This window comes from Numenius arquata, chromosome 6 (genome assembly GCF_964106895.1).
Source record: "Numenius arquata chromosome 6, bNumArq3.hap1.1, whole genome shotgun sequence".
Taxonomy (NCBI): domain Eukaryota; kingdom Metazoa; phylum Chordata; class Aves; order Charadriiformes; family Scolopacidae; genus Numenius; species Numenius arquata.
In genome coordinates, this window is record NC_133581.1 from 28,387,345 (window position 1) to 28,412,561 (window position 25,217).

Consider the following 25,217-nt stretch of genomic DNA (forward strand, 5'->3'; position numbering starts at 1 on the left):
TCTCAAGTAAGATTCATAAGTTTTCCTTTGGAGGGAAGAGTTAAAATAATGAAGAATATGTACTATTAGAACAGTGATTTCCTAAACGGTTCAATTCTTTTGATGGAACATCTTGAAGCACTAGTGAAACAGCTGGAAAAAAGACCACTATAGGATGCAGAGAAAATTTCTTATTTTCTTGTGTTCTGAGCAACCCATTGAATCTGCATAAATAGCTAAATGTGTGGAGCCAAGACTGAGTGTGCACTTGTATCCTACTCTCCTGAAACAGGAGAGCACCATCTTATACATCAAACTAAGAAACAGCACTCTGTGATCAAAAAAGCATGTGTAGGTGAAAAAATCATCTGCATACAAGAAATCATAGCAAGATTTTGGTCTCATTTAAGCTCCTTTTAAAATTGACTTAAATGAATTTTAAGCGATGTGTACTTTATTTGTTCACGCTTCAGATAAGGGTCAGAATTAAGTCAGACACAGGTCAGATTTGGAGTCAGGATCTATTAAGAGAGCCATTCTCTCTTTCAAGGCAAGACACAAAAGAACTGGTAGTTAAAATTACCACCTACTATATAAACAAATACATACCCAAACCTTCTGACTCAAACAGGCAGGTATCATCCACTCCTACATCTCTGCACCAGGATAAGAAATTTGCTGTGTTGTCCCGTGCAAAAAAAGACCCTGAAGGAGCATTGGCTTTGCATGGAATCTTCCGAACTGGTAAGGTCTGAAAAACAGGAGTTCTCTATTTAGATAAATGATACCTGCAAGCATAGTACTTAGGTATTCTGAAATCAATATGCAAGTTTTGCATAGGTGAACGACCACAGAACCACCAACGTATTTCCTTGTCCATTAAAGAATTCCAAACAAAGAAGAATGAGATGTGAATTTAATGGCACAAAGTTGTCAACCACAAACTCTCTTCAAAAGCATCATGACTGGCTAAGCAATGCGAAGTTCAGAGCTCAATCAGTGTTAGCAACTTTTTCGCAATATTAGCAACTGAAATTTTGGGATTTAGTGTTCTCCAGTACAGAATTAAAAAAAAAAATTAATAAATTTTTGAAGACAGACTTTAAATTAGGATTGAACTTTTGCAAACTTAAGGGTGAATTAGTTTCAGATCTATGTTAGGAGGCAACAATAGTGTAAAGCAATAGGTCTTGAAGACCAAAGACCATAAACCTTTAGAAATTCCACTGTCTCCAATTTAACAACACATGGAAGACCCCTATCCACAGCACAGAAATGTAATCTAGGAGCTACAAGATCAAGGTCTAACACAGCCAGGCTCTCATTGTACCAGACTAGTTCCATTTACAGGATGTCAATATCAGAGGAGATGCTATCGATAGAGCATATCAATATCTGAATCAGGGTAAACTACCACAGCAAGCTTTTTACTTGTATTGGGACATTTACCGAGACACCGGAAAAAAAAAAAAAAAAGAATAAATCAGCATTTAGTTCTTATTTAAGATTTCTGTTCCTCAAATTAAAAATAGCCATTGTCCATGCCAAAATGAAGAAAGAATGAAATGTTATTATATAACGTTAGAAATCTCCAAACCATAGCAAAATTCATGGAAGAAATGCGGGGAGGGAAAAGACAACACCAGAATAGATTTATCCTTATAACAGCTGCTGATAGAATACTAATGCCAGCATTTAAAGACAGTTTAGAAAGAGTTGAGATATTGTATCTCTAATATAAAATCATATCAAAAATGTAATTGCAAAAAATATATATATACGTACACAGAACTACTCACCCTCTATATATCTGATAAACCAAATAAACTGCAAATAGAACAGCTACAGGGGTAAACACTATTCTACTTATTTCATCAATATGTCAATCAGAGCTTATGAATTGTCTTAGATAAACACATGCCTTATAATTTAGACCCATTCCTCAGACCACCATCTAGCTCTCATTCACCTATGATCCTTATTCCAATTGCACTTTCTTACATTTCCCTGTTTTGCAAAAATTATGCTTATGTTTAAAAATATTTACAAGGAGATATTAATCTCACTCAAAGAGTTGTGCTCAATGGCTTGATGTCTAAGTGGAGACCAGTGATGAGCGGCATTCCTCAGGGATCAGTATTGGGACTGGCACTGTTTAACATCTTTGTCAGTGACATGGACAGTGAGATTGAGTGCGCCCTCAGCAACTTTGCTGACAACACCAAGCTGTGTGGAGTGGTCAACGTGCTGGAGGGAAGGGATGCCATTCAGGGGGACCTTGACAGGCTTGAGAGGTGGGCCCATGTGAACCTCATGAAGTTCAACCAGGCCAAGGGCAAGGTTCTGCACCTGGGTCATGGCAATCCCAAACACAAATACAGATTGGGCAGAGAATGGATTGAGAGCAGCTCTGAGGAGAAGTACTTAAGGGTGTCAGTCGATGAGAAGCTCAACACAAGCTGACAATGTGCATTTGTAGCCCAGAAAGCCACCTGTATCCTGGGCTGCATGAAAAGCAGTGTGGCCAGAAGCTCAAGGGAGTTGATTCCAACCCTCCACTCTGCTCTGGTAAGATCCCACCTGCAGTGCTGTGTCCAGCTCTGGGACCCCCAACATAAGGACATAGACCTGTTGGAGCGAGTCCAGAGGAGGGCCATGAAGATGATCAGAGGGCTGGAGCATCTCTCCTATGAAGACAGACTAAGGGAGTTGGGGTTGTTCACCCTAGAGAAGAGAAGGCTCCAGGGAGACCTTATAGCCCCTTCTAGTACCTAAAGGGGGCCCACAGGAAAGCTGGGGAGGGACTCTTTATCAGGGAGTGTGGTGATAGGATGAGGGGTGATGGTTTTAAACTCAAAGAGGGGAGATTTATATTGGATTTTGGGAAGAAATTCTTTACTGTGAGGGTGGTGAGACCCTGGAACAGGTTGCCCAGAGAAGTTGTGGATGCCCCATCCCTGGAGGTGTTCAAGGTCAGGCTGGATGGGGCTTTCAGTAACCTGGTCTAATGGAAGGTGTCCCTGCCCATGGCAGGGGGGTTGGAACTGGATGAACTTTAAGGTCCCTTCCAACCCAAATAATTCTATGACGTTGTGATGATTCTATGAATATTTCCCTATATTGTATTAGCAGAAAGCACTGACCAGTGTTACACAATATGTTGAAGAGAAATCCAAGTAAACCTTGTGTGATACCACACCACCTCCTGGGCCATCCTGGAACAAGGGAAGGGAGTGGAGAAGTAAAAGACAGCTATTCACTGAAGCCAGAATACATACATAAATAAAACTCCTGAAACCTGAATTCTTCCAAGGGACTCTAGATATGGAACAACCTTACAGATCAGAACACAAGGAAGTTGTTAACCATTACTTTAAATCCCTTTCCATTCTTCTGGAGGGGAAAAAAGAAAAAAAAAAAAAAGGAAAAAAAGTGCTCCATTCATCACAAACCAGGGCTTCTTTTTTTTTTTTTTCTTAAATAAAACAACAAACAAAAAACACAAGGGTGGGAGGCCCTCCTCAAAAAAAGAGTTATTAGCACTAGACACATTTCTAGACTAGAATGAAAATGAGTATCTGTGCCCTGAGGTAAATTCTCATTATACTCTACAGACTGCTTCACACGTTGAATTTCCCCTTGTGGCTTCCAGCCTTTAGGAGAAGTAATGCAGCATTTGTCCATCTCTGCCCCCGCCCTTTTCCTCTCCATCCTTTCTCAGGAGACTTCAATTGGACAAGTCTAATAGTCTTAAAAGAGCACCCGCTTCTGTGAAAAGGAGTCACACAAAATTCTCTGGCAGCCTGCTGGAAGAAGGTCAAGTAGTCCAGTCTGCATTTAGAGAAAACCTACCAAAACAAGCCATTTCTACCAAAGTCTTACACAAAACATTACAAAAACCTTAAAGAAGTTCCTTCTCAAAAAAAATTTCCACAGCTAGGGTCTAACCTGACCTTACTTCCTCCAGCACAAAGAGAAACAGGCAGTGTGGGCAGGAATGTTCCACTGGCGAACAGCAGCATGAAGCAAGATGGCAAACAGGCGGTGAGCAGCACGAGTTGGGCTACTCCGTGAGGGAAGGTAAGCCAGGAGCTGACAGTGACCCCAGCACAGGTCAACGGTGCCCTCACCGGCAACGGTGCCATCTCACAGCACCCGAGTAAGGCATTACTGGTGACATAACAACTTAGGCCGACCATCCCATGACAAGATGAGGTGACAAGCCATGTCTAGTGTCTGTCCAGGAAGACAAGCCAGAAACAGCACGAGACAAGGCTGGATGCGAGGCTACAGCAGAGGCTGAGGCTCCAGCCATGAAGCCCAGCCAGCAGGAAACAAGGCTGGAGATGGTCTGTCCACAGCTTGGCTCAGGGAAGAAGTGGGGCTGAGGTCAAAGGGAGCTCCTGGGCCATGGGTACAGTGTGCAGGTTGGGGTCCCAGGTGAGGCTGGTCACAACTATTAAGGTATTTTGGTTCCCTCAGGTCCTGCCAGCAACTATTCTGTGTTTGTCAGTATTTCAGTGGAATCAATCACTTCAGAAATACGTAGCTAGCTTATAATCAACTCCAACTTGCCAGTAGATTCAAAGAGATGCCATTTCATAGCACTGTATCTTAATCTGATCACATTAAAAAAATCCACTGTACACACAACAGACTTGATCATATTCTCACAGAACCAAATTACCAGCAGCTATAATTGGTTTAACACTATTAAAATCAAATTGAATTAAATTCTTTTCCCATAATACCTTGGACTAGAGTATCTGAAGTGATGCATGGATGTTGAACTGACTAAACAGGTTAATGTAAAAAGAAATCATATCTGACAAAACTATACTCTTTAGAATTTTTGAATGACTACGTCCAATTAAAAGCACAAATCCTGGATGACCTTATCATGGATTAACAGCACTGTGACAGGAACAAGATGAAAAGAAGCCAGCCCCAGTATTCCTGGCACTTGCAGACTTGGGCGTAAGCTAGTGCAGAGAGCACGGAAAGGAGAAACAGCGACAGTTACATTTTGTCTGAAAGCAGCCTTGCAGTGTCAAAATGTGTCACCTCCCAGTTCTCATCTCTGGATTTTCCACAGTGCCTATAACTTAATTTGTTCTCAGGCTTTCCTTTGCAGAAAACTAGCGAGTCTTCTCTGAGGAAGAAGGAGGAGATAATAATAATCCCAGGGACAGCTCGGAAGGGCATTACAGGTGAAATCATACCAGGTTTGTTTCCTTCCATGCAGTTCTCCAACTCCACCCCAGCCAATTCTGTGCCTTTAAACTACTTTGTCCTGCCACATTCCCCAGTAGCCAGCCTATATTCTTTCATCTCATGCTAAGGGTATTAAACAATTTCTGGAAGCCTGCGATAAAACCCTCATATTATTCCAGGAAATTTGAACTAGGGAAAAAAAACCACAAAAAGAAAAAGAAAAGCCACCGCCAGAAATATTGTGCTATACGACTGGCGGCTGCCATCTGGCAAACAGAGGAGACTTGGACCCAATGTGGGTACAACCAATCTGCTCTCCTCGGCCCTAAGCCCAGAGGGCATGAGCAAGTCCAAAGCACTGGTCCTGGAGAGCGGGAGCCGCTCCTTGGCACAGATGCCCTCAGCAGTAGAAAAGCAGCTAGAAGCGAGGAGATGGCCAGGAGAACCTACACAGCCTTTCTTGTAAAGGACCATTGGGAAGGCATTGCAACGCCCAGCAGGAATGCAGAGAGCTCTAGTTTTCCCCTGGGTCGCTGCTGCTCCCCAGCACTAACAACACATGAATAAATCTGGTTCTAAATATTTTATGTCTTCTGATTTAGGTAGAACGTAATGACTGAATATAGAAATGCTTTCAAGAAAAGAAATTCAGAACAGATGGTTTACGTGTGAGAAATCTATGCAGTTAGAGGCAGCAAATAAACCATCTAAAACTTCATGTACGTAACAGACTGTCCATAAATTACGCTTCTACGCCTTGACAACTAAGACAGACGTTTAAACACATCAGTCAACCTGGCTTCACTGTGAAACTCAGGCATTCACGGAGCTTGCAACATTTCTTTTACAGCTGTAAAGATTACAGTGTCTTTTAGAAGTCGATTTCTGTAGTAACAGCTACTGACAGCAAATAATAAGAGCCCGGGTACAGAACTATCACACTTAACTAATTAAACTTGTGATATTCTCCAGTTTCATAGCGACAGAAAAAATGTCTGATAAACACGTGCCCTAAACAACTCAGGAGTAATAAATACCCAAATGTAAAAACAAGGCATGCCTGAACTACAGAAGGAAAAAAAACCTACATTATTGAATTGAAAAATAATACTAAAAAAAACTATAAGCCATTTTATGGAACAAATACTGTACAGATATATATCCCTGGCATCACATGATCTCACTAAAATGTACCATTCTATATTTCATCTCATTTCCCACAATATTAGGGTCTTGCTGAAGAGAACAGCAAAATCCTCCTCTCCATTCAACAACAGCACAATCAGGTTTACCACAGAAATCATAGGGAAATACTCATTTTTCTTATCACCTAATAAATTTCCCTACCACCTTTTAAATAGAAGTCTACTTTTTTTTAATATTTCCAAAGCTATCACTGTAATGTTCAACCTCTAACACATGAAAGGTCTTATTTAAGAAAGGTTTCATGCACCAATATTTTTTACTGATTTGTATAAATGGCCTGACTATCTCAAAAGTGCTTTCTAACAGATCATTCTGAAGTAATTAGGTTTCCATATGGCAAAAGTGACTTTTGTTGACATAGTATAGTATAACCGCAGTTGCTTTGAAACAGCAGTGGCCGCAATTACTCCTATCAAATATCATGAAAACAGTTCCCCAGTTACAGTCCTTTTACAATCTTGTCTTGTTGATGTGCATGCATGTGGTTTAATGCAGGATGTGAAAGTGTGAGTGAAACATATGATGCAATCCTGGAAAAATGCTGTCAGGTTCACTTCTAAACCCAAAAGGGACTCTCTTACACCAATGCTCTGAAATCACAAGGAAAAATGTATTTTTTTTTTATAATGTTTTTCCAAAATGAAGGTCCACAAATACATGTTAAACCCCCCCCCCTTTTTTTTTTTTGCAGACTTGAGCCACTTTCTGAAGATTCCTAATCATACCCCGCTCTTTGAGTAGATGATTTCACTTTTTTTTTTTTGAGCTGTCACTCGCACTTGAATAAAAGGAAAAAGTTTAGCAATTTTGTTTGTTATGAAAGAGGGTTACAGTTAGCTAGGCATTCATAGGAGAAAATTGATTTTATCACCTGATGACCTACATTAACAAAAAGGCGGGGGTGGGGGGGAGGAGTGTGGGAATTACACTATGCGGACTGCAGTGGTGTCTCTCTCATAATTATTTAGTGTTACATAAGCAGAAATTCATTCTGAAATTTGAGTGTATCAGCTAGATAGAACATGCATCTATTCAGAACTTGTTACAATTTTGCCTTTACCTTTGCTACTGGCCGCAGAGCTATTCTTTTCCTTCTTAAATTCTTCCTTCATTTTGCTCAGGTGTTCTCAGAAAAACCCTCCTTCCCCTTATAAAATCTGAATTAGCTCTTTAGAGCAGGGAATACAAAGTAGAAATTCTGCCACAATCTTCTCTGTAAATATGCTTTTTCTCCTTGTCTTTTATTAATTTGTTAAACATAAGCAAACTGAAGCTCATTGCTACAAGAACTTACTCTTATTGAGCTCTTACAATTCCCCTCACCACAGATTGACAATACCCCAGCCAACCACCCCGTATCCAGTTGCTACTCTGAATTCTTTAGGAACTCAAACCTAAAATGTTTGAGATCCCATTTAAGAATCACAGATTTAGTGTCCCAGACACTCACTTCAGCAAACGAAAATTAAGCTTACCTTAGGCTGCTTTGCAGTGCTAAAATTCAGGTTTAGCGAATAGCTATGAAGTATTAACAATTATGAACTAGACATTAAATAAATCAAAATGTAATACATACAAGGTAAAATAACTACTCCTTGTCAAGGTGGGCCCGGTTTTGTTTTCCCCCCACCCCATTTACTATGGGAAAGAACACTTTCCAAATATAGTAAGCAGACCAACAACCAAAAGAATGTGCTAAATGCATACAAAAAATGGGTAGAAGGAACTCTGAATATGGAAACACCTATGAAGAATTTGAAATGAAGCATTTCCCAATGCAAAAAATAAAACCTAAGAAAAAATATAATCCCCCTCTAACCCTCCCAAAGCTGCATGAAAAGTTAAAATCCAGGAAAATTTAAAAAACAAAAACTCAACATAGAAATTTTGAAGGCTTCAGAGATATCAATAAAAATTGCCCAACTTTTCAACAGACACGAAACCAGGAACAGCTTCCAGATTAATGAAAAATGACATTGCACTTAAAACAAAGAAAGCATCCCTAAGCAATGCAATTCACTTAACAATTGGCAAAACATTGTCCTGCAGTGAAGTACAGTCTTTACACCGTCATATTAAGTAATGTAGAGAGATGACAATTTAACAGAATAGCAGGTAGGATTTCATGTTTAAAGTTCATGTGTTGACCAGATTTTTACCCCACGTAATGACTGCACAGATCATCAAAAGCCAAAAATCACTCATTATCATCTTCCTAGATTCTAAGAAAGCATTTGTGATCACTTTGGAATACCTAACAGATTTATGATATGCCAATAAAAATAATTAACATCATCAAGGCTTTATATCAACATACAGTCTACAATGTTAAAATAAATACAGAACTAAGTGAATGGTTTAGCTATGCTATTAGTGTCAAAGTAGAATACATTCTCCCACTTCTTCCACGTAGCATTAGTTTTAACTTCTCAAAAGTAAGAATAGATGGGAGAATAAGCTTAAATTGAACAACAATATAGTTTTTAAAGTTAAATTTTTGTTCATGGTTTTGTTCCTCTGAGTGCTCTAAGACACAGCTTACTGGTCACACAGCAAAAGATGAAAACATTGGTTATCATTCCAAAAGAGATGAGGTTAACGAAAAACTAATTTAACAGAAACACTGCAACTTTTACTTCTAGTAGTGTGTTAGAAAGCCAAGGAATACTAGAGATGATTCAAGTCACACCAATGCACCAGACAACTGGGATATCCAGAAGTAAATAATGTCAAAAATTGGCAAGGCAGAAGCTTCATTAACCAGCAAAATCACAATGTTTGCCAGAATAAGTGACACCTGTCTAACTGAAAGCAAAAGCCTCAGTAAGATATGACATGTGAAGAACTTCCGTTAAGATTCAACCGATATTCAGCAACCGAATTACCTGAAAATGTCTGGAAACAGAAACTAAAGGAGGAAACCTGTGGGACAAGTTGTGACCGAATCAGAAGGCCGCCTATGAGAGGCTGGCTACCAGGCAGCTGGATAACACAGAGACCAACAAGCAGGAACCTTCCATTGGAGAGCAGGTGAGACACAACTAATGGAAGCTGACAACAAAAAGCCCATTTAAACAGATGTCAGACCCTATTCCTGCTTGCTCAATTTGTGTAGTTGAGGATGGGATTAACTCACTATAGTCTGAAGTCTTGGGGAGGTCCATAAATTGACTTTCCAAATTTCTGGACATCTAACTGTATAACATATCTATGCCAACTGTCAAGTTCATTTTTATTAGCAGTCTTTCAGAGATCTTGTAGAAGTCATTTACAAGCTCCAGGCATGTATGCACCATGAATTGAAAGCCATTACTTCTACTTAACTACAATCTGAACATGCTAGCAGGCCAAATGTAAAAATCAAAGGTTGTTTGGTTTTTTTCTAATGCTATAATAGCATTAAAGAGAGAGACTACAATGAAAATAAATAAGTAAAAAAAAGAATAGAAGTTTATTAAAATTTCACAAGAAGGGAAACTAAGACAGAGACACTAAGGTAAGTTGTTAACAAAGAACTCCCTGCAGTGTTCCTCAAAACAAACGCAAAGGACAAAGCCTGGGATTTCATTCCTATTCACAGAATCTTCTTGGTTGGAAGGGACCTTTGAGATCATTGACTCCAACCACAAAAACAAAAGAAACAAACCAACAACAAAAAAAATATCAACAAAAAAACCCAGCAAACACCAAAACAAAACAAAAAAAAAACCCACACAAAACAAATAACCACACCCCACACCCACCCACAAACTGACACAAACCAACAATCTCAGGCACTAGAGCATGCCCTGAAGTGCCATGTCTACACGTTCCTTAAATACCTCCAGGGATGGCGACTCCACCACCTCCCTGGGCAGGCTGTTCCAGTGCCTGACCACTCTCTCAGTAATTCTTCCTAATATCTAATCTAATCCTCCCCTGCCACAGCTTCAGACTATTTCCTCTGGTGCTGTCATTATTCCCTTGGGAGAAGAGGCCAACACCCACCTCTCTACACCCTCGCTTCAGGTAGTTGTAGAGGGCAATGAGGTCTCCCCCTCAGCCTCCTCTTCTCCAAACTAAACATGCCCAGTTCCCTCAGCCTCTCCTCCTATGACTTGTTCTCTAGACCCCTCATTCAATAAATGCTCTGTACATTTCAATGCAATTTTCAAAACCGGCATTTCACAATAGGTTTCCTAGATAATATTCAATTAGGACAAAATGGGGCAATTCTCACAGTTGCTCTTTTCAGAGGACGATCACACCTTATCTTGATACGTGATTGCGAGCTTTTCCCTACCACAACCACAGAAGTCAGAGCTGGATTAACATAGCTGAAGAATCCTAGTTTCAGAATTTCCCTGATTTATATTGTAATTTAATGAGACAAGCAGGAGGATTGCATTTGAATAAGTTGGTTTTGGCTACTTCATTGTCACACAGCAGGACCTGAACATGAACACGGCAACTACGTGCATAAGCAGCAATTTTTCCATGAGATATAAACTGGTCAAATCTGAGTGGCTTTTCATAGGACACATTTCAAAAAGCATCTTATTAAGATCGTGTCTTATCAAACATCACATTCTTGAAAGGGATACGATTCTCTCAAAATAAAATTAAATAAGAAAAATATTAAATTTTGGCAAAAACAACTCATTTTACTGTCAGAAATTTCAAAATCACTTTTTCCCCTTAATCATTCCAGAAGAACCCAAGCTGAGGACAACACTTTGAAAATTTCAGTCAGAATAGCTGAAGTCCATCAAAACCCGTTGTAGGTTCTAAAATTTCATATTGAAAGATGTTTCCATAATTTCACTTCCAGTGTAGTGTAATACAGTTCAAATATCCAACATATTTCTTTGATCTATGGAATTATAGTGGATAACCTTTCCCTGGCAGTCTGAAATGAAAGAAGCCATTCAAATTCCTTGATGTAATAATTATAACACTGGGTATACCGCTGTATGACAGTCATGCCTCTTCTTCCTTCTCCTCCTGTTTTTCTCTCCATGATCAACCTCACACTTTGTGACCTTCTGAAGTGCAAGGCAGGGTGGGGGGTCCCCAGCCCTTTCCCTAAGATTAGTTCCAAATGGTGCTTTACCTAACACGAGCCAAGTGTCAAGGAAGACTGTGATAAAGGTCTACGCAGCCTAAAGGAAGACAGAATTTTTTCAGATGCTTTATCTGTTCGCGTTTTGGATTTCCAGATGTTTAACAAAGATACACTCTATATGTGGATGCTGAAAATATTCAGAAAGAATTTCACTTGTAGCTCACTGCAGGTAAGTCTGATTCTTCAAAGCCCTGTATGCTCATTTTTAAGAAAAATTGCATCTTTGCCTTTATGATAAAGAATCTGATTTTCTGTGAGTTTTCCAATTAGAAACCACAAGGAAACTGCTAGAGCCCTGGGAATTCTCAGCTGGCGTAGAATTTAAAAATGTCCATGATTTGAAAAACATGTTGGAATGTTAATCTATACAGCCAAATTTCCAAACCAGCCTTAAATCAGCCTCTAAAGTTGTGAACAAAGCTTTACTGCATACTTGAAGCATTTGGGACCAATATACATATTCGAGCCCAAGTGGGAATACATGTTTATTTAAATAAACAGATCAGACATAATTATGATATCTATAAATTGGTGTCCATGCCATAATTTGTGCTTTCTCCTTCTGCATTGCAGTCATCACTTATGGTTGTATATTCATTATTCCCATTGTTTCAGAAATTTTGGCTTATTAGTTCAAGTTCAAGACTCGCTTTTGGTAAATGGACCAAATTCCGTAGTTCTTACTTATTCATTATTCCCTAAAAACCACTAACACTAAGTTTGACCTTAGAATTGCACAATTAAGCTGAAGATGGTTAGTCTAAAATATGTTTTTGCAAGTTTTTAAAAACATACGCTAATTTCTATTCAAGTCCCTAATCTTACATTTACTGTTCCAGACTATTCCTAACAATCTAAATAAAAAGCCCTGCAGAAAGATCTGTTACAAAGATTTTTACAGTTTGCTTTAAACACTTAACAAAATAAATAATAGGGTTGTTACAATGCATTTCACATAAAAGGCAAAATGCAACAAAACTAAAAATGGCTATTTCTACACTTCTCTCAAAAAATATGCCATCCCTTTTTACAATACCTGGACTGAAGTAATGGTAAAAATGCAATGAAAGCTTCCAGTTTTAATACAAATTTTATGAAGTGTTTAAGTATTACTATGACATACAAAACCAATGTTAATCAAAAAAATCTTGAGCTGTCTTCTAGTTAAATGATATTGTTAGAAATCAAAGTTTGGTTCTCCGCTTGACCTGATTTACAGTCTGAATCACGAGGATATTTCCAAAGCAGGATCTAACCGGCAGTTAACTGCTTTAATCTGGACTGCATTTCCATGACAACTGCCTTGAGATGCAGATTCTGATTATTTCTGCAATGTCAAATAGGAGCGGAGGGAGGGGTATGCAGGACAATCCCTACCTCAGGTTCACTGACAAGAGCAAGGGAGGGCAGTTCACCCAGACATCAAATGTGCTCCAGCCAAAGGAGGGAACAAACCCTGCTTTCCCAAGGACAAGAAGTATCAGCACAAATTATGATCTGGAGAGAAGGATGTTGTAGAGAGGTGGGTGTTGGCCTCTTCTCCCAAGGGAATAATGACAGGACCAGAGGAAATGGTCTGAAGTTGGGGCAGGGGAGGTTTAGATTAGATATTAGGAAGAATTACTTTGCCGAGAGAGTGGTCAGGCACTGGAACAGCCTGCCCAGGGAGGTGGTGGAGTCGCCATCCCTGGAGGTATTTAAGGAACATGTAGACGTGGCACTTCAGGGCATGCTCTAGTGCCCGAGATTGTTGGTTTGTGTCTGTTTGTGGTTGGCTGTGGGGTGTGGTTATTTGTTTTGTGTGGGTTTTTTTTTTGTTTGTTTGTTTGGTTTTTTGTGTTTGGACTCGATGATCTCAAAGGTCCCTTCCAACCATGAAGATTCTGTGATTGTTATGTCTCAGCGCTCCTTCCAGGGTTGTGTAGCTCTGCCTCCACAACAGCACATGGCTTCAAGTGCACCTAAAAGCTTATTAAAAGTTCTTCAGTGTATTCATCAGGAAGGTGCCAAGCAGACAACCACAGAATATCCTAAATTTGTTCAAAAATCTCTTCTTATGGTCTGGTGAGAAACAGAACTCTACCCTACCATGCAATCCTCCTGCAAGCAGAAAAAAAAACTTAGTTGTAAGAATTATTTGCTGAGGCATATAGGGTTTGTCCACATGACCTGTTGCAGGCAAATCTTACAGTATCTGCAAGAAACCTGGTAGCAATCTAGTCGAACATGATCTCAGCAAGCTATTGACATGTCTGAGAAAGGTACAAGGAATTCTCTAACAAACAGCTTTACAGTCTTGGGGAAATGATTCCTTCCAGATGGATTAGCACTTGTGAGTCATTTTGCAAGATTATTCTTTTCCTCTCATATCCACATCAGTCTGCCACTATAAAGATTAATACACAAAAAGACAACGCTGTACTTATTTTTTTCCTCCCAAGTAACTGAGGGCCATATCTATATTGTATACAATTAGAAATTGGCTCCACAGGTTTTCACTGCAAAACAAAAGTCTCCAGAAAGTACAAGTGTGCAGACAAGCAAATTGCTGCCCCAGACCACAAAGAATCTGTTCACAGCCTAACCACATTCATGCAATTCTCGACTGGAGCGTCAGTTCTATAACTTACAGAGAGCACCTGAACGTGGCTCTGCTGCAGCTGAGGACTCTGCACTGGGCAAACAGACTCAAGGCATCAAGCTTACTGAATACTGTATTTACCGGGAATCCATCCCATTTACAGGACACACATAAGCTTGAGGAACTGAAGCCTACAGTAAAAATAAAAGCACCACATTGATTAGATCAGATTTACAGCTTGGCCATCAAGGGTCTAAGAAGAGCAAGATCCACAGGCTTCAAAGGAAGATACTTCAAAGCAGATAAAAAAAATTGAAGAGACTGTCCAGAGAGAAAATTTATTCTTAACCCTTTTCATTTTAACTTGAATTACACCTTCAGGCATGAAAACTTATACCTGTTCCAAATTTAAAAAACATTGAAGCAACTCTCTCTGTTGTACCTATGAATGCTCTCACAGCAATCACACATATCTGATTCTGTTCAGGAATCTGTTAATCTTATTCTTAATCGAGAATAACTTTGATGCAGTAAGTTCAAAAAGTATTACTGTGTTTCAGAAAGCCCAAATGAAAGGAAATTATAAAGTTACTGATTTTCATTGCACAGCACCTCAATCATTTGTTGAGGAAGATTTCCTTAGGGCAGGACCTCTTCCACTTGAAGAAGAAAAATAAAGTTATATCTGGTTTGGCATATTATTTGCCTTGTAGTATCCTGAATAATTTTGATGCCCACCTGTTTTTTGACAACTCCAGTAAGGGAAGCTCAAAGAGCTTTGGTGTTGATTTTGTAAACTATAATATCTAGCCCAAAGATTTTTTCACTAGCCTTCTCGTTTTTAAGAGCCCGTCAAAAATACTGTGGTCTTTACTACTTTATTCAGGTTTAGTTAGATCTTAAACCAACTACCAAGTCTTTGAATTATGCCAAGAACAGCCTGCCCTCCTGTCCACCAGCCAAGCTAGTTGTCTTGGGAAATTATTAAATATTTTCCTTGTTCTCTTCCTGTTTGCTATTTCATCAGTTCAGGTGAACATAAACTAACGTGACCTATTATACCTTTTACAATTTGTCAGATGTGTATGGTCTTCTGTAAACAAACCCAACAATTTAACCATACAGTATCTGTACAAGTGTCTCACCTTGTCCAAGCCTTGAACAGGTCTTCCTGGATTACTTACAAACGTGGGTTGCAGTAGCATATTCATTTGACATTTAACCTAAGTGCTAATATATCCATATGAAGATACATGAGAGTTTCTAAGAACAAATTTCTCCATTTCTAAACTGCTGCCAGACTCTGCTTTCTTTGATGATACATGCCTTGGAGACTCAGAGGCATTTGTTACTCCTCATGAAGCTCCAGGATTCTGATAATTTCTCCGTTCACATAATGCCCTTTATGCAAAGGAATGACTGAAAAGATAGAACAAGCATAAGCGTATCTTTTGTTCTTATACATTGTTAGAGCAATTCCAGAGTTGTTACTCAATCCTGACTCTCGCTGGTTGGGGATTCTGTACAGATCCTCTACTTTAGGAAGACTGGGCTCCCTACATTTTCTTGTTGCCCTGTAGCAGAGCAGACACAAAGCTCTCTGAAGCAGTAGTTTCACAAGCAAAGGTCTGTCTCCTATCTACATTTAGAGAACCATGAGTTCCTGTGTCTCTTGTAAATGAGCAGAGTCAAATATAAATTTGTTTTCATAACGGGAACTACCAAGTACTAATCACAGCTCTCCAAATGGGGCAGCAATACTCGAAGTGCTCAAAGCACTTTACAATGTTCACAAATCAAGCCTGTACAGTGAACACTATTCCCAGGTTACAGATGTGGAAAATGAAAGCACAGGGATGTATTCTCCCAAAAGCAAACAATAGGCTTACAGCTGAGAAGAGAAATTAACTTGGCCTCCAGTTTATGATCTTGTTCTTTTGCCACCAGCCCCTTCTTTCAATATTGACTGAATTCAAGTCAATTCCCTGACTTTTCAAGTCCTTTAGTTTACAAAATTCTGCCTCTACTTCCATAAAACATAGTTCTCTTTAGAAAGATAAACATATTGAAATTTAAAACCAACTGTGAGTTTGTTTTAAATTTGTTTAAATATGGGGTTTTTTTGTGAAACTGCTGAATTCTTTCACCTCTGAGATCCAACTTTAATATTAGAATTTAGATAAGGGCAAAAAACTTCCATCCCAAATCTCAGTTTGGATCTCTTAATTGTAACTCTCAAAATGCGTAATGTAACTCAAAGATCCCTCCCTAGGCCAAAACGTCACCTTACACAAACCCGCATGATTCTGAGAAGCCAATGGTGCCACAGTGATCTACACCCACCAACTGTCAGATTCACTAAGTGTATTTCCCAGGAGCAAATGAAAGCTTTGGATACGGAGCAACAACTGCAAAATACACTTCAGATACTAGGACTATGGGTAAGATGTGGACAGAGTCTCTTAATGTTAGGAAATACATGAATGTGCACGTGTGCATAAATTACTGTTTTCACAGACAGTTTCAGCGGAAGAGCACGTACACATCCAAGGACAAGATCTACTCACTGTTTTCTACACAACAGCTTTATTTCGGTGCACATTTGGTTGAATGTTATTAAATCAGCTCCCATTGGGAGAATAAAATTAAATGCATACTTGAATTAAACATTCTAGACTTAAGAAATATTTGCATCTGGATTGATTTTGTACTTATTTCTATTTCTTTTATAGGCCAAATCAAATCTAGATCCTGGCTTCCTGAAAATGAGGTTCAATTTTAAATTCCAATTCATTATTAAAAAGTATTTCTAAGAGAGATTTGAGTTGAGATTTATCTTATTAACCTCTGAGAACTCTGAGGAAAAGTATGATCCAGCTTCAACTTGTTTTCATTCATATGCCCTGAAAACATTGTTTTCAGTGGGATGTTCATAGGCAGCTTCAAGGATGGTGGGCAGACTGTTATGCCCTGCCTATTAAAATGGTGATAACTATTAACACAATTTATTTATGTTTATTTTAAAATCTTAATTAATGGGCTTACTAAACTAAGCCCGAGCAAATGTGGGCTCTGTGCATACTGCACATGCCTTGATGCTTTGAATTTGTTTATACAGCTGTGAAATTCTCAAATTAACTATCTGTCAGGAAAAGTAAAATACTGCCAGGACAGCACAGAGATGAAATCCAAGCCAATGGGAGAAAATTACAAAATGGCATCCTGTGACATGAATCACTTTTATGGAATAACTCCTGGTATAATAATAAGTCTGTAGTTTCTAGACGGTAGATCATTAGCGGCAGCAGCACAGGTAGTTCCAACAACTAACTGCCATACAAATCTTGAGCATTTATTAAGATTGATATCAGTCATCTCCTTGTCATTTTATAAATGTACATGAATAGATTTATTTATGACTGTAAAAACTCCAAAAAGGGGAAAAAATGACTTCTCTAAAAATACAGTACACAGTCACACCAGTCTAATACTGCCCTCCCTGTTTAAAATTTCCATTTTTATTTTCAAAAACCTCAGAGTTTTGCCTGTCTGAAGAGAAGCTCAGATACAACATCAATGTTTTCAGAATCATCAGGTTTTGAAGCATGGTTTAGCTGCTTAGCAATAAAGAACATTGCCTTCTGGGACTTGCAAAAGAACCTAGCACCTAACAACTGCTCATTTCGAAGGATGTCAAATGTTTCATCTTTAGAAACTGAAATGCTTTTAATAATTTATTACTGAATGATTAAAAAAAAATCAAACACCACAAGGTTAGGGAGCTAGACTCATGGAGGATGCATTCAGAGTATCTATTATGATATCTAAAAATGCCTATTATGACATTAAACTCAGAAGATCAATGAACAGAGACTGCATAAATGCTGCCAGAGGCTGCCAAACTCCAGTGCTCTCCATCACACATTATTCCCGTGGATAACAGACACCAAAGCAGAGTGTGACTTGAGTGCTATTTTTAGCTGCCAGGATTCAATCCTAAAGAGGCATCTTTATACAGAAAGAAAAGTAGAGATTTAATTTAAAATAATTTTTTTTAAGTTTGACCCTTGTGAAAAGATAGACTTGCCCATGCCCACCTGCACAACCAGCAAAGTATTCAGCCCCAAGAAGCAATAATGCACAGAACATAAGAGTGACCCTGCTGGGTCAGCTAAAAGGTCATCTAACTCAGACACAGACTGGCCATAAGTATCTGGGGAAGACCAAGACCATAGGAAACATGTTACACCTCTCAATACTTTCCCAAGCTCCAACCATTTTCAGCTATGGGGACTTCCTTGCCTGGATGAGATTCCTGTGTATTCAACCTTCCAAGAGATCTCTCTTCCATTACCTTATTCAGTGTTTTCTTGAACCCAGGTAAACTTTAACACTCATTGGCAAGAAAATTCCAACCGGTTCATAAACAAGGACCCCCTTTTTTCTGTTTGGCTCCTACTAGCTTTATTTGATGTCCCAGAGTTTTTGTACAAAAAAGACTGGACAGCTACCACGCCATTCCTGATTTTGCAGGTTCCATTATAAGCCCACGTTTATCCCGCACTCAAAAAGGCTGATGCTGATCCAGGGTGTCAGTTCAGTCCTCCCTAATAAGGAAGGGAATGCTACAGTTCTGTTAAGAAACAAACTGCAAAAATTACAGTGACTAGAAACATATTGCACAAGCAGGTAACCCAGAAGCAATAGGATTTAACCTCTGCCATTCTGTAGAGTATTGCAATACAATCATAAGGAATTATGGCAAACAACTGATGAGTCACTGTATGCAACATTAGTTTTTAATGTCTTCTTACATGCATTGCTATAGCTGCTAAACTGGCCAGACAGCCCCAAAGAGCTGCACAAGTGAAATCTTGATCAGTAGTAAGTATCAAGCAGAACAAGATATATCATCTTCCTGTAAGACAAAACTAAAACCAAAATATTTTATGGAGCTTTGCCATCTAGGAAGTAGTACACATACAAGGAAAAACTTCACTTATGAAAACACACCAAATATTTGGGCTTCTGGAGGGGCTTAGTAAGATTACACACACACCCACCCTTTATCTATAGCCTTATCCTGTCTCCCTCACTCAGCTGTAACCTGGTGCAGCCTGCAAGCTGATCCTTCTGGCAGCCACTCATTTTATATCAGTCTGCTTCCAGTTGAAAAAAAAAAAAAATTACATCTCTAAAAAAAGTTACATCTATGGATAGAACAGCATGTTATCTATTTTGCTAGCAGCTAAACTCCATAGAAGTCAGCAGCTTCTTCCAGCTGCCAGTGAAGTCACCAGGGCACCTGGGTGAAAGACCATAATATTTCCAGTTTCCTGTGCACAGACAAATTGCCAAATGGCTTCAAAATTCCACATGTATTATTAACAGACCACATAATAATGATGCAGGGGAGGATTGTGGAATTCTTACTATGCTAAATTTCATACAGTACAATCTACATATTAATTTCCTTGGCACCACAAATCAGATATTCCAATGTGCAAAGGAGTCCTATTGCTACACAGGGAATTAAAATCTGAAAGGATGAATAGCTCCCTAATAGCCTACAATGACACAAATCTATTACTCTGTCATTTCTTTGAATTCTTACTATACTAAGTATGAAATAATATACATTAAGAAAATAGCAGTGGAACAGAATGTTTTTCCTTTAATTGCATTCCCTGTTATACTAGTCTGTACAAATAAAAGACCAACAAATCTAAGTTATTACAACATATGGGATTACAAATGTCTAATTGGCTTCTAATGTAACTTGAGTTCAAAAAAAGGGGATCAGCTAATTGAGGTAAGGCAGGCCATATACTCAGCTGAGGAAGTTAATACAAGAAAGGAGGTCTACCTCTTTTCAGTCGCAAAACACAGAAATACCAAACATTGGAAAGCTAACCCAGAAACGTACCGAATGAGCCACCATCAGACAAAAGTCTGATGATACAAAACAACCAACCCAAAAGTCAACCCAACAAAACAACTAAAACCCCAAAAAGCAGTTGTTCAATATCTAACAAAAACATCCTGTTCGAATTTCCTAATATTCACTAGAACTTTGTAGTAGAATTTATGACTATTTTCCTAAGAATTTTATATTAAATAAATATAGAAAAGGGAATGTTTTAGAACTATGTAGCCAAGTTAACCTTTTGGGCATTCACTGTAGCTTTTAGCAGTTTTTGTCAATAACAGTATCTTTAGTTTGTTAAGGGAAAAAGCCAAAACAAGGAGTAACCCTTCTTTCCGCCTAGCCAGTTCCTAGGCTAAATTGAAAAGTCTGCCATAAGTGTTTTCTTAACTTGGGAGCTACCATGACACTAACGAGCCACCACTTAGGTGAAGACAAGCTGGACCATATTATAAAGAGGAACTCAGAAGTCATCCGGTACTTCTACTAACCAAACCCTGATTATAATTTGAAATATGAAATATGAGTTCCAGCTGTCTTTTCCTCCTTTCTGGAGGAAGGCTTCCTTCCTTCTCTACTTATCCTTCTTCTCAGCTCTCTCTTCCTTTTTATTTAGAGAAAAAAATACAAAGCAAGAAAGCAAGCAACACCCCCCTGCACACCCCACAGCTCCCCAATCCACAGCAGATAAAACATAATTAAATAAATAAAAGCCTGCCTTAGTGCGGAAAATTTCTTCTGCCACAACAATTATGAGCTTGGAACCAAGAAAAATAACTTATGCAGCTCCAGCTGACACAAGGCTGTCAGTTCTCAGAATTGCCGATAAAATTTATGCTGTGCCCTAATTTCTGCTACACACTAGTTATGAAAACAAAGAATAGAAGATGCATTATGTGATTTCTGCTCTTGGGCTCTTTTTTACCTGCTGTGTATTTGACTGTTTTGGCTCTCAAGGAAGATGTATCTGAATTCAACAAGAAAAATAAAAACAGTTTCACAGTAAATGCATTAATGTATATGTCAACCATTTAATTTAACTTCTCCCAGAAATAAATTTGTTGCACTTTTTAATTTCTCCCACTCAGATTGTCCTATGAAAATCATTTAAATTAAAGGGAGGTTACAATCAAGCAAGATCTTAATCTGATCTTTGCAAAGCTCTTCAGTATCTTCTGAAGGTTCACATTTCCCACATCATCCCTGTAGCTCTTTACTGAATCTCTTCCAGAACACCAACCGGACCTTTAAACTCAAGGCATCAAAATGAACTATAGAATTTTATTATTGGCCTCCCAAAGCTGTTTATGGAGGAAAAGGCACCTCCCACAGCTACTCAATATTCCCTTTGCAAATAAATACAAGGATTGCATTTTCTCTGTTACCTACCACATCACGCTACTAGATCTTGTCCTATGCCTTATTCTCCTCATGTTACAAGTTATTTTTTGAGTAACTGCCTCCTCTCATAGTTACCTTAGTAATTACCCAAGAAGTATTATTTCCCCCAATTTTATATTGTAATTTTGCTACACAGAGCAATTACCTCCCTGCCCATTTGCAGAGCCTCCAGAAATGAAATCTCTTAACTGCCCAAAAAAAGTTCAGTACCAAAACAGTCAGATACTGACAGTACATGCTAGAACATTTATCGACACTTACTTTGCCAGGCTTGTTTGCATCAAAGCTGTTTTCTTTAAATTTCTCCTGCAGGGTCTCAGCTAACCGACAAAGCAAGGCACCATTATCCAATTTCTCCATAAAGGTTTCTGCTGTTATTTCTCTACCTGAACAGCAAACAGAAAGTTAACATGGCAGAAAGCACGCAACAGTACAGACTGCATCTGTGTAAAGAAAGAAATCAATAGAAATCTTGACAACAATTTGAAATATGCTTTAACCAAAAAACTTGCATTACTTTGAATATTTAGTGAATAACCTCACTACTATTTTACTGGTAGACATACAGCAAATTATTCAAAAATAACATGCTTGCTTTGGGAAGGCATTTACTATTTCAAAAATAATTCTAGCATATCAGACACCACATATCTCATTTTGCTTATGGAATTCCAGTGCTTTTAACATATTGTTTTAAAAGACAGAGTACAGCAGGCAAATCGCTTACATCAGTGTCCACAGGTAGCTATAGCATAAGAGTCCTTAACACTACTTCAGCTCGTTTTCTAACAGAAGCAGAAAACCATGTCAAGAAGGACAGGACTGTATATTTTTTTTTTTTTTTAATCCTGCAAGAAGTTGACAAGATACTACAGTGACTGCAATGTTCCTTTAAAAGAGCTTTTTCAGAGGTAAAGTTAGGTACATTAAAAAAAAAAAAAAAAAAAAGGGAGAGAGTGAAATTTCATGTCATGTATCTACTTGCCATGCAGAATAAAATTTTCACCCAAAGAAAAAGCCAAAATACTTTATTTCATAACGTATCAATTATTATCATGCTACATGATGCTGTACTTCAGCTGCCATAGATCGTCCTCGCTGGCTACAGCAGACCAGATGACCTACACCGTAATTACATCCTTCTGGCAGAGGAGATCTCAATAGTCCCATGATGATACGTGCATTCTGACCGGGCCAGATGAAAAGGGAATCATTTACCATTACCTTCCAGCATCTTAACATCCTTTCCAGGTAAAAATATTCCTGTTTCTTATTGAAAGTTTTTCATTTTCACATTTCTAGTGGAAAATTTGCCTTCTCTTTGGACATTTTTTTGACCAGCAGCTGTATTCTTCAGCCCTCTTAACTTCTACCAAAATCAAGAGAGCATCAAGGACTAACTCTTGCTCTTCCTACTAACATAGGAATTACATATGTCATTTGGGAATGAGAATAACACTATCATCTCATTTTTCATAGGCTGTCAGACAGCAATCATCAATAACAATTTTCTACCCTGCCACATAATAAATAAATAAAAAAAAATCTGAAGTGAGAATGGTTCTTCATCCCATCCAGATCTGGCTTGTTTGCAAGCAGGACAAGAGGTAAAAGTCTGCCCACTGCTGGTTGGATTTTTTTGCCACAGATTTTTGATCAACAAGCAGCTGCCCGACTAAAACAGGGGTTTTCTGTTTTTCCACATAGTTTGAGGAAATTTATTTCCCATGAGAGGGTCTGGAAGCTGAAGACATTAATCTGCTTAGAATGGATTCAGAACATTTTTTGTCAAAAAAATCTAGGAAAAGTAGATTTAAAAAAGAAATAAAGCATTTCTATACCTTTTCATTCAGAAGGGAGAGGGAAACTAACATTCAGAAGTAACAAAAATGAAGTAGATAATAAAAAATGAATATTGCACTTCGGCAATATATTGCCTGCACATTGCAAGCTGATAGTCAATGTCACGTATAACACTAAAAATAGCAGTATTATAAAGCAATATGATTACAAAAATGCTAAAGGAAGGTTGATTTCTCCAAGCTCTTGCCTGAAAACTGTTAGATACTTCAGCATCCATTGGGAAAAAAAATATGAGTCTTGTTAGTTTTGTCAGTTAAAAATCAAAGACTAAGATAAACATCTTTGCAGCAAATCATCTTCAGATACAATAGACTTGTATTTTTGCTTGAAGTTAAAATTGTTTTTTCTAACTCATTTCTACTTCAGACATATCTGTTTAAAGTGAAGGGTTTTTCTCCCCTTTTTATTCTCCCTTAATTCTGTCTGCCATAAAGGCCACTTTATAGCTCCTGCATACCTAAATGACTTCTCCAGGTTTGCCTGGAGCAGCAGCAGCACTGCAGACTTTCAGTGGTAGCTTGTGCATAACTGACAGTATTTTAGCAGTGCCTCCAGCCCAGCCGAAGCCAGGACTGAAACTATTACAGTCCACAGATATAAAAATTGAGCATCTCAGCACCTCAAAAACCTTCATCACCATTCAAGCCTACGTATCTTCCCATTTGCCCCATCAGCATTTTTGGCAAAAGCTACAAAGCCACCAGAACACAAAATTTGGAAAATGAGTATGTTATAGGAACTGCTTTATTTTTAATACAATTGCATTTTATAATAGACTCATTTTCTTTTAAAAAAAAATAAATATTTCAAATATTTTAACCTACTGCAGATTTTTATTTTGACTTGGAAAGCATGATTTTTTTTTTTTTTTTTTTTACACAGGTAAAAGAAAAAAAAATCACATTATACGTATCTATTCTGTCCTATGATTTATAGATTTATTATTTCACTGGTCAAGCATTAAAAAAACTAAAACCTATTTAGAGGTATTTTCTCTTTACACAGCATGGAAAAATTCTTCTATCTTCTTCTGCTATTTAACAATACGTTTATATTATTTTAAATGCTGAATTGCATTAGCAGTTTGGTCACTGTATATTGTACACTAAGCCAGAGTATTTTAGTTCTGTTCCCTTTTATGAAAGCTGAAAGAATGAGTTTTGCATTGAACATCTGTATCCAATGAAAAATATATTAGGTGTCAGCTTTCAATTCACTGTATTTTATGGCTCCAAAAGGTGGCATTTCTTTGCTAAAACAGACACTCTGACATATTTAACAGTTGAAATGTATTGATTCAAATGAGAGTAATGTTCATAGCCTGAGGAAAAAAAATGGTTCTGTATATTTGTATGGAAAAAACATTAAACTCCATTAAAAATGTATAAGTCCCCTTATAATTACAAGAAAGCAGTTGCAATGTTTTTATAGAATGGTAATAACATTAAGTATAATAAAAAAACAACACTAAAAGTATGAAAAAAAACCTCAGGAATATGAAGGCTGTCTCAAACCTCCAAACATTGCTTACCCTCTCTTTTACCACAATCACCAGATGCCCCTTAAAAAGACAAAGTGTTAGACCTCAACACCTACCACTTGGAAACTTTGGGCAGCTATCTCTAAGGCCACCCAGTCCTGGGGGTCCTAATGCAACCAGACTGGGAGGTCTGTTAAAGAACAACCGAAAAAAGCCCATGCCCAAGAGGCCAAAGATAAAGCATTCCCTACGGGCCGTCTCAGACAACCTTCAGTAGAAGGTAGAGGGACTCAAAGACTAAAAGAAAGAATCAAAATCTAGTTGGTTCCTCTGTTATTGCACTGGGTTCTTCCATGCTTAGTTTAGTCACTACAGTGCAAGACACTGACTCCAGCCTCTCAACTAGCTGATTGACTATTTTAATTGTACGCTTCAGTGTAACACAAAACTACTAGTTTACAAA

At 38.3% G+C, this 25,217-nt stretch overlaps 1 protein-coding gene across 1 annotated transcript in view; it reads right to left on the bottom strand.

Annotated features, from left to right (window-relative positions):
* The window catches only part of GAS2 (growth arrest specific 2), an 87,270-nt gene that overhangs the window by 56,143 nt on the left and 5,910 nt on the right, over positions 1-25,217 (bottom strand). Inside the window, exons 2-3 of the mRNA XM_074149791.1 lie at positions 21,673-21,797; positions 589-730 (exon numbers count right to left, since the gene is read on the bottom strand). Coding sequence (XP_074005892.1) covers positions 589-730; positions 21,673-21,797 — 267 coding nt within the window. The remainder of the gene's footprint in view (positions 1-588; positions 731-21,672; positions 21,798-25,217) is intronic.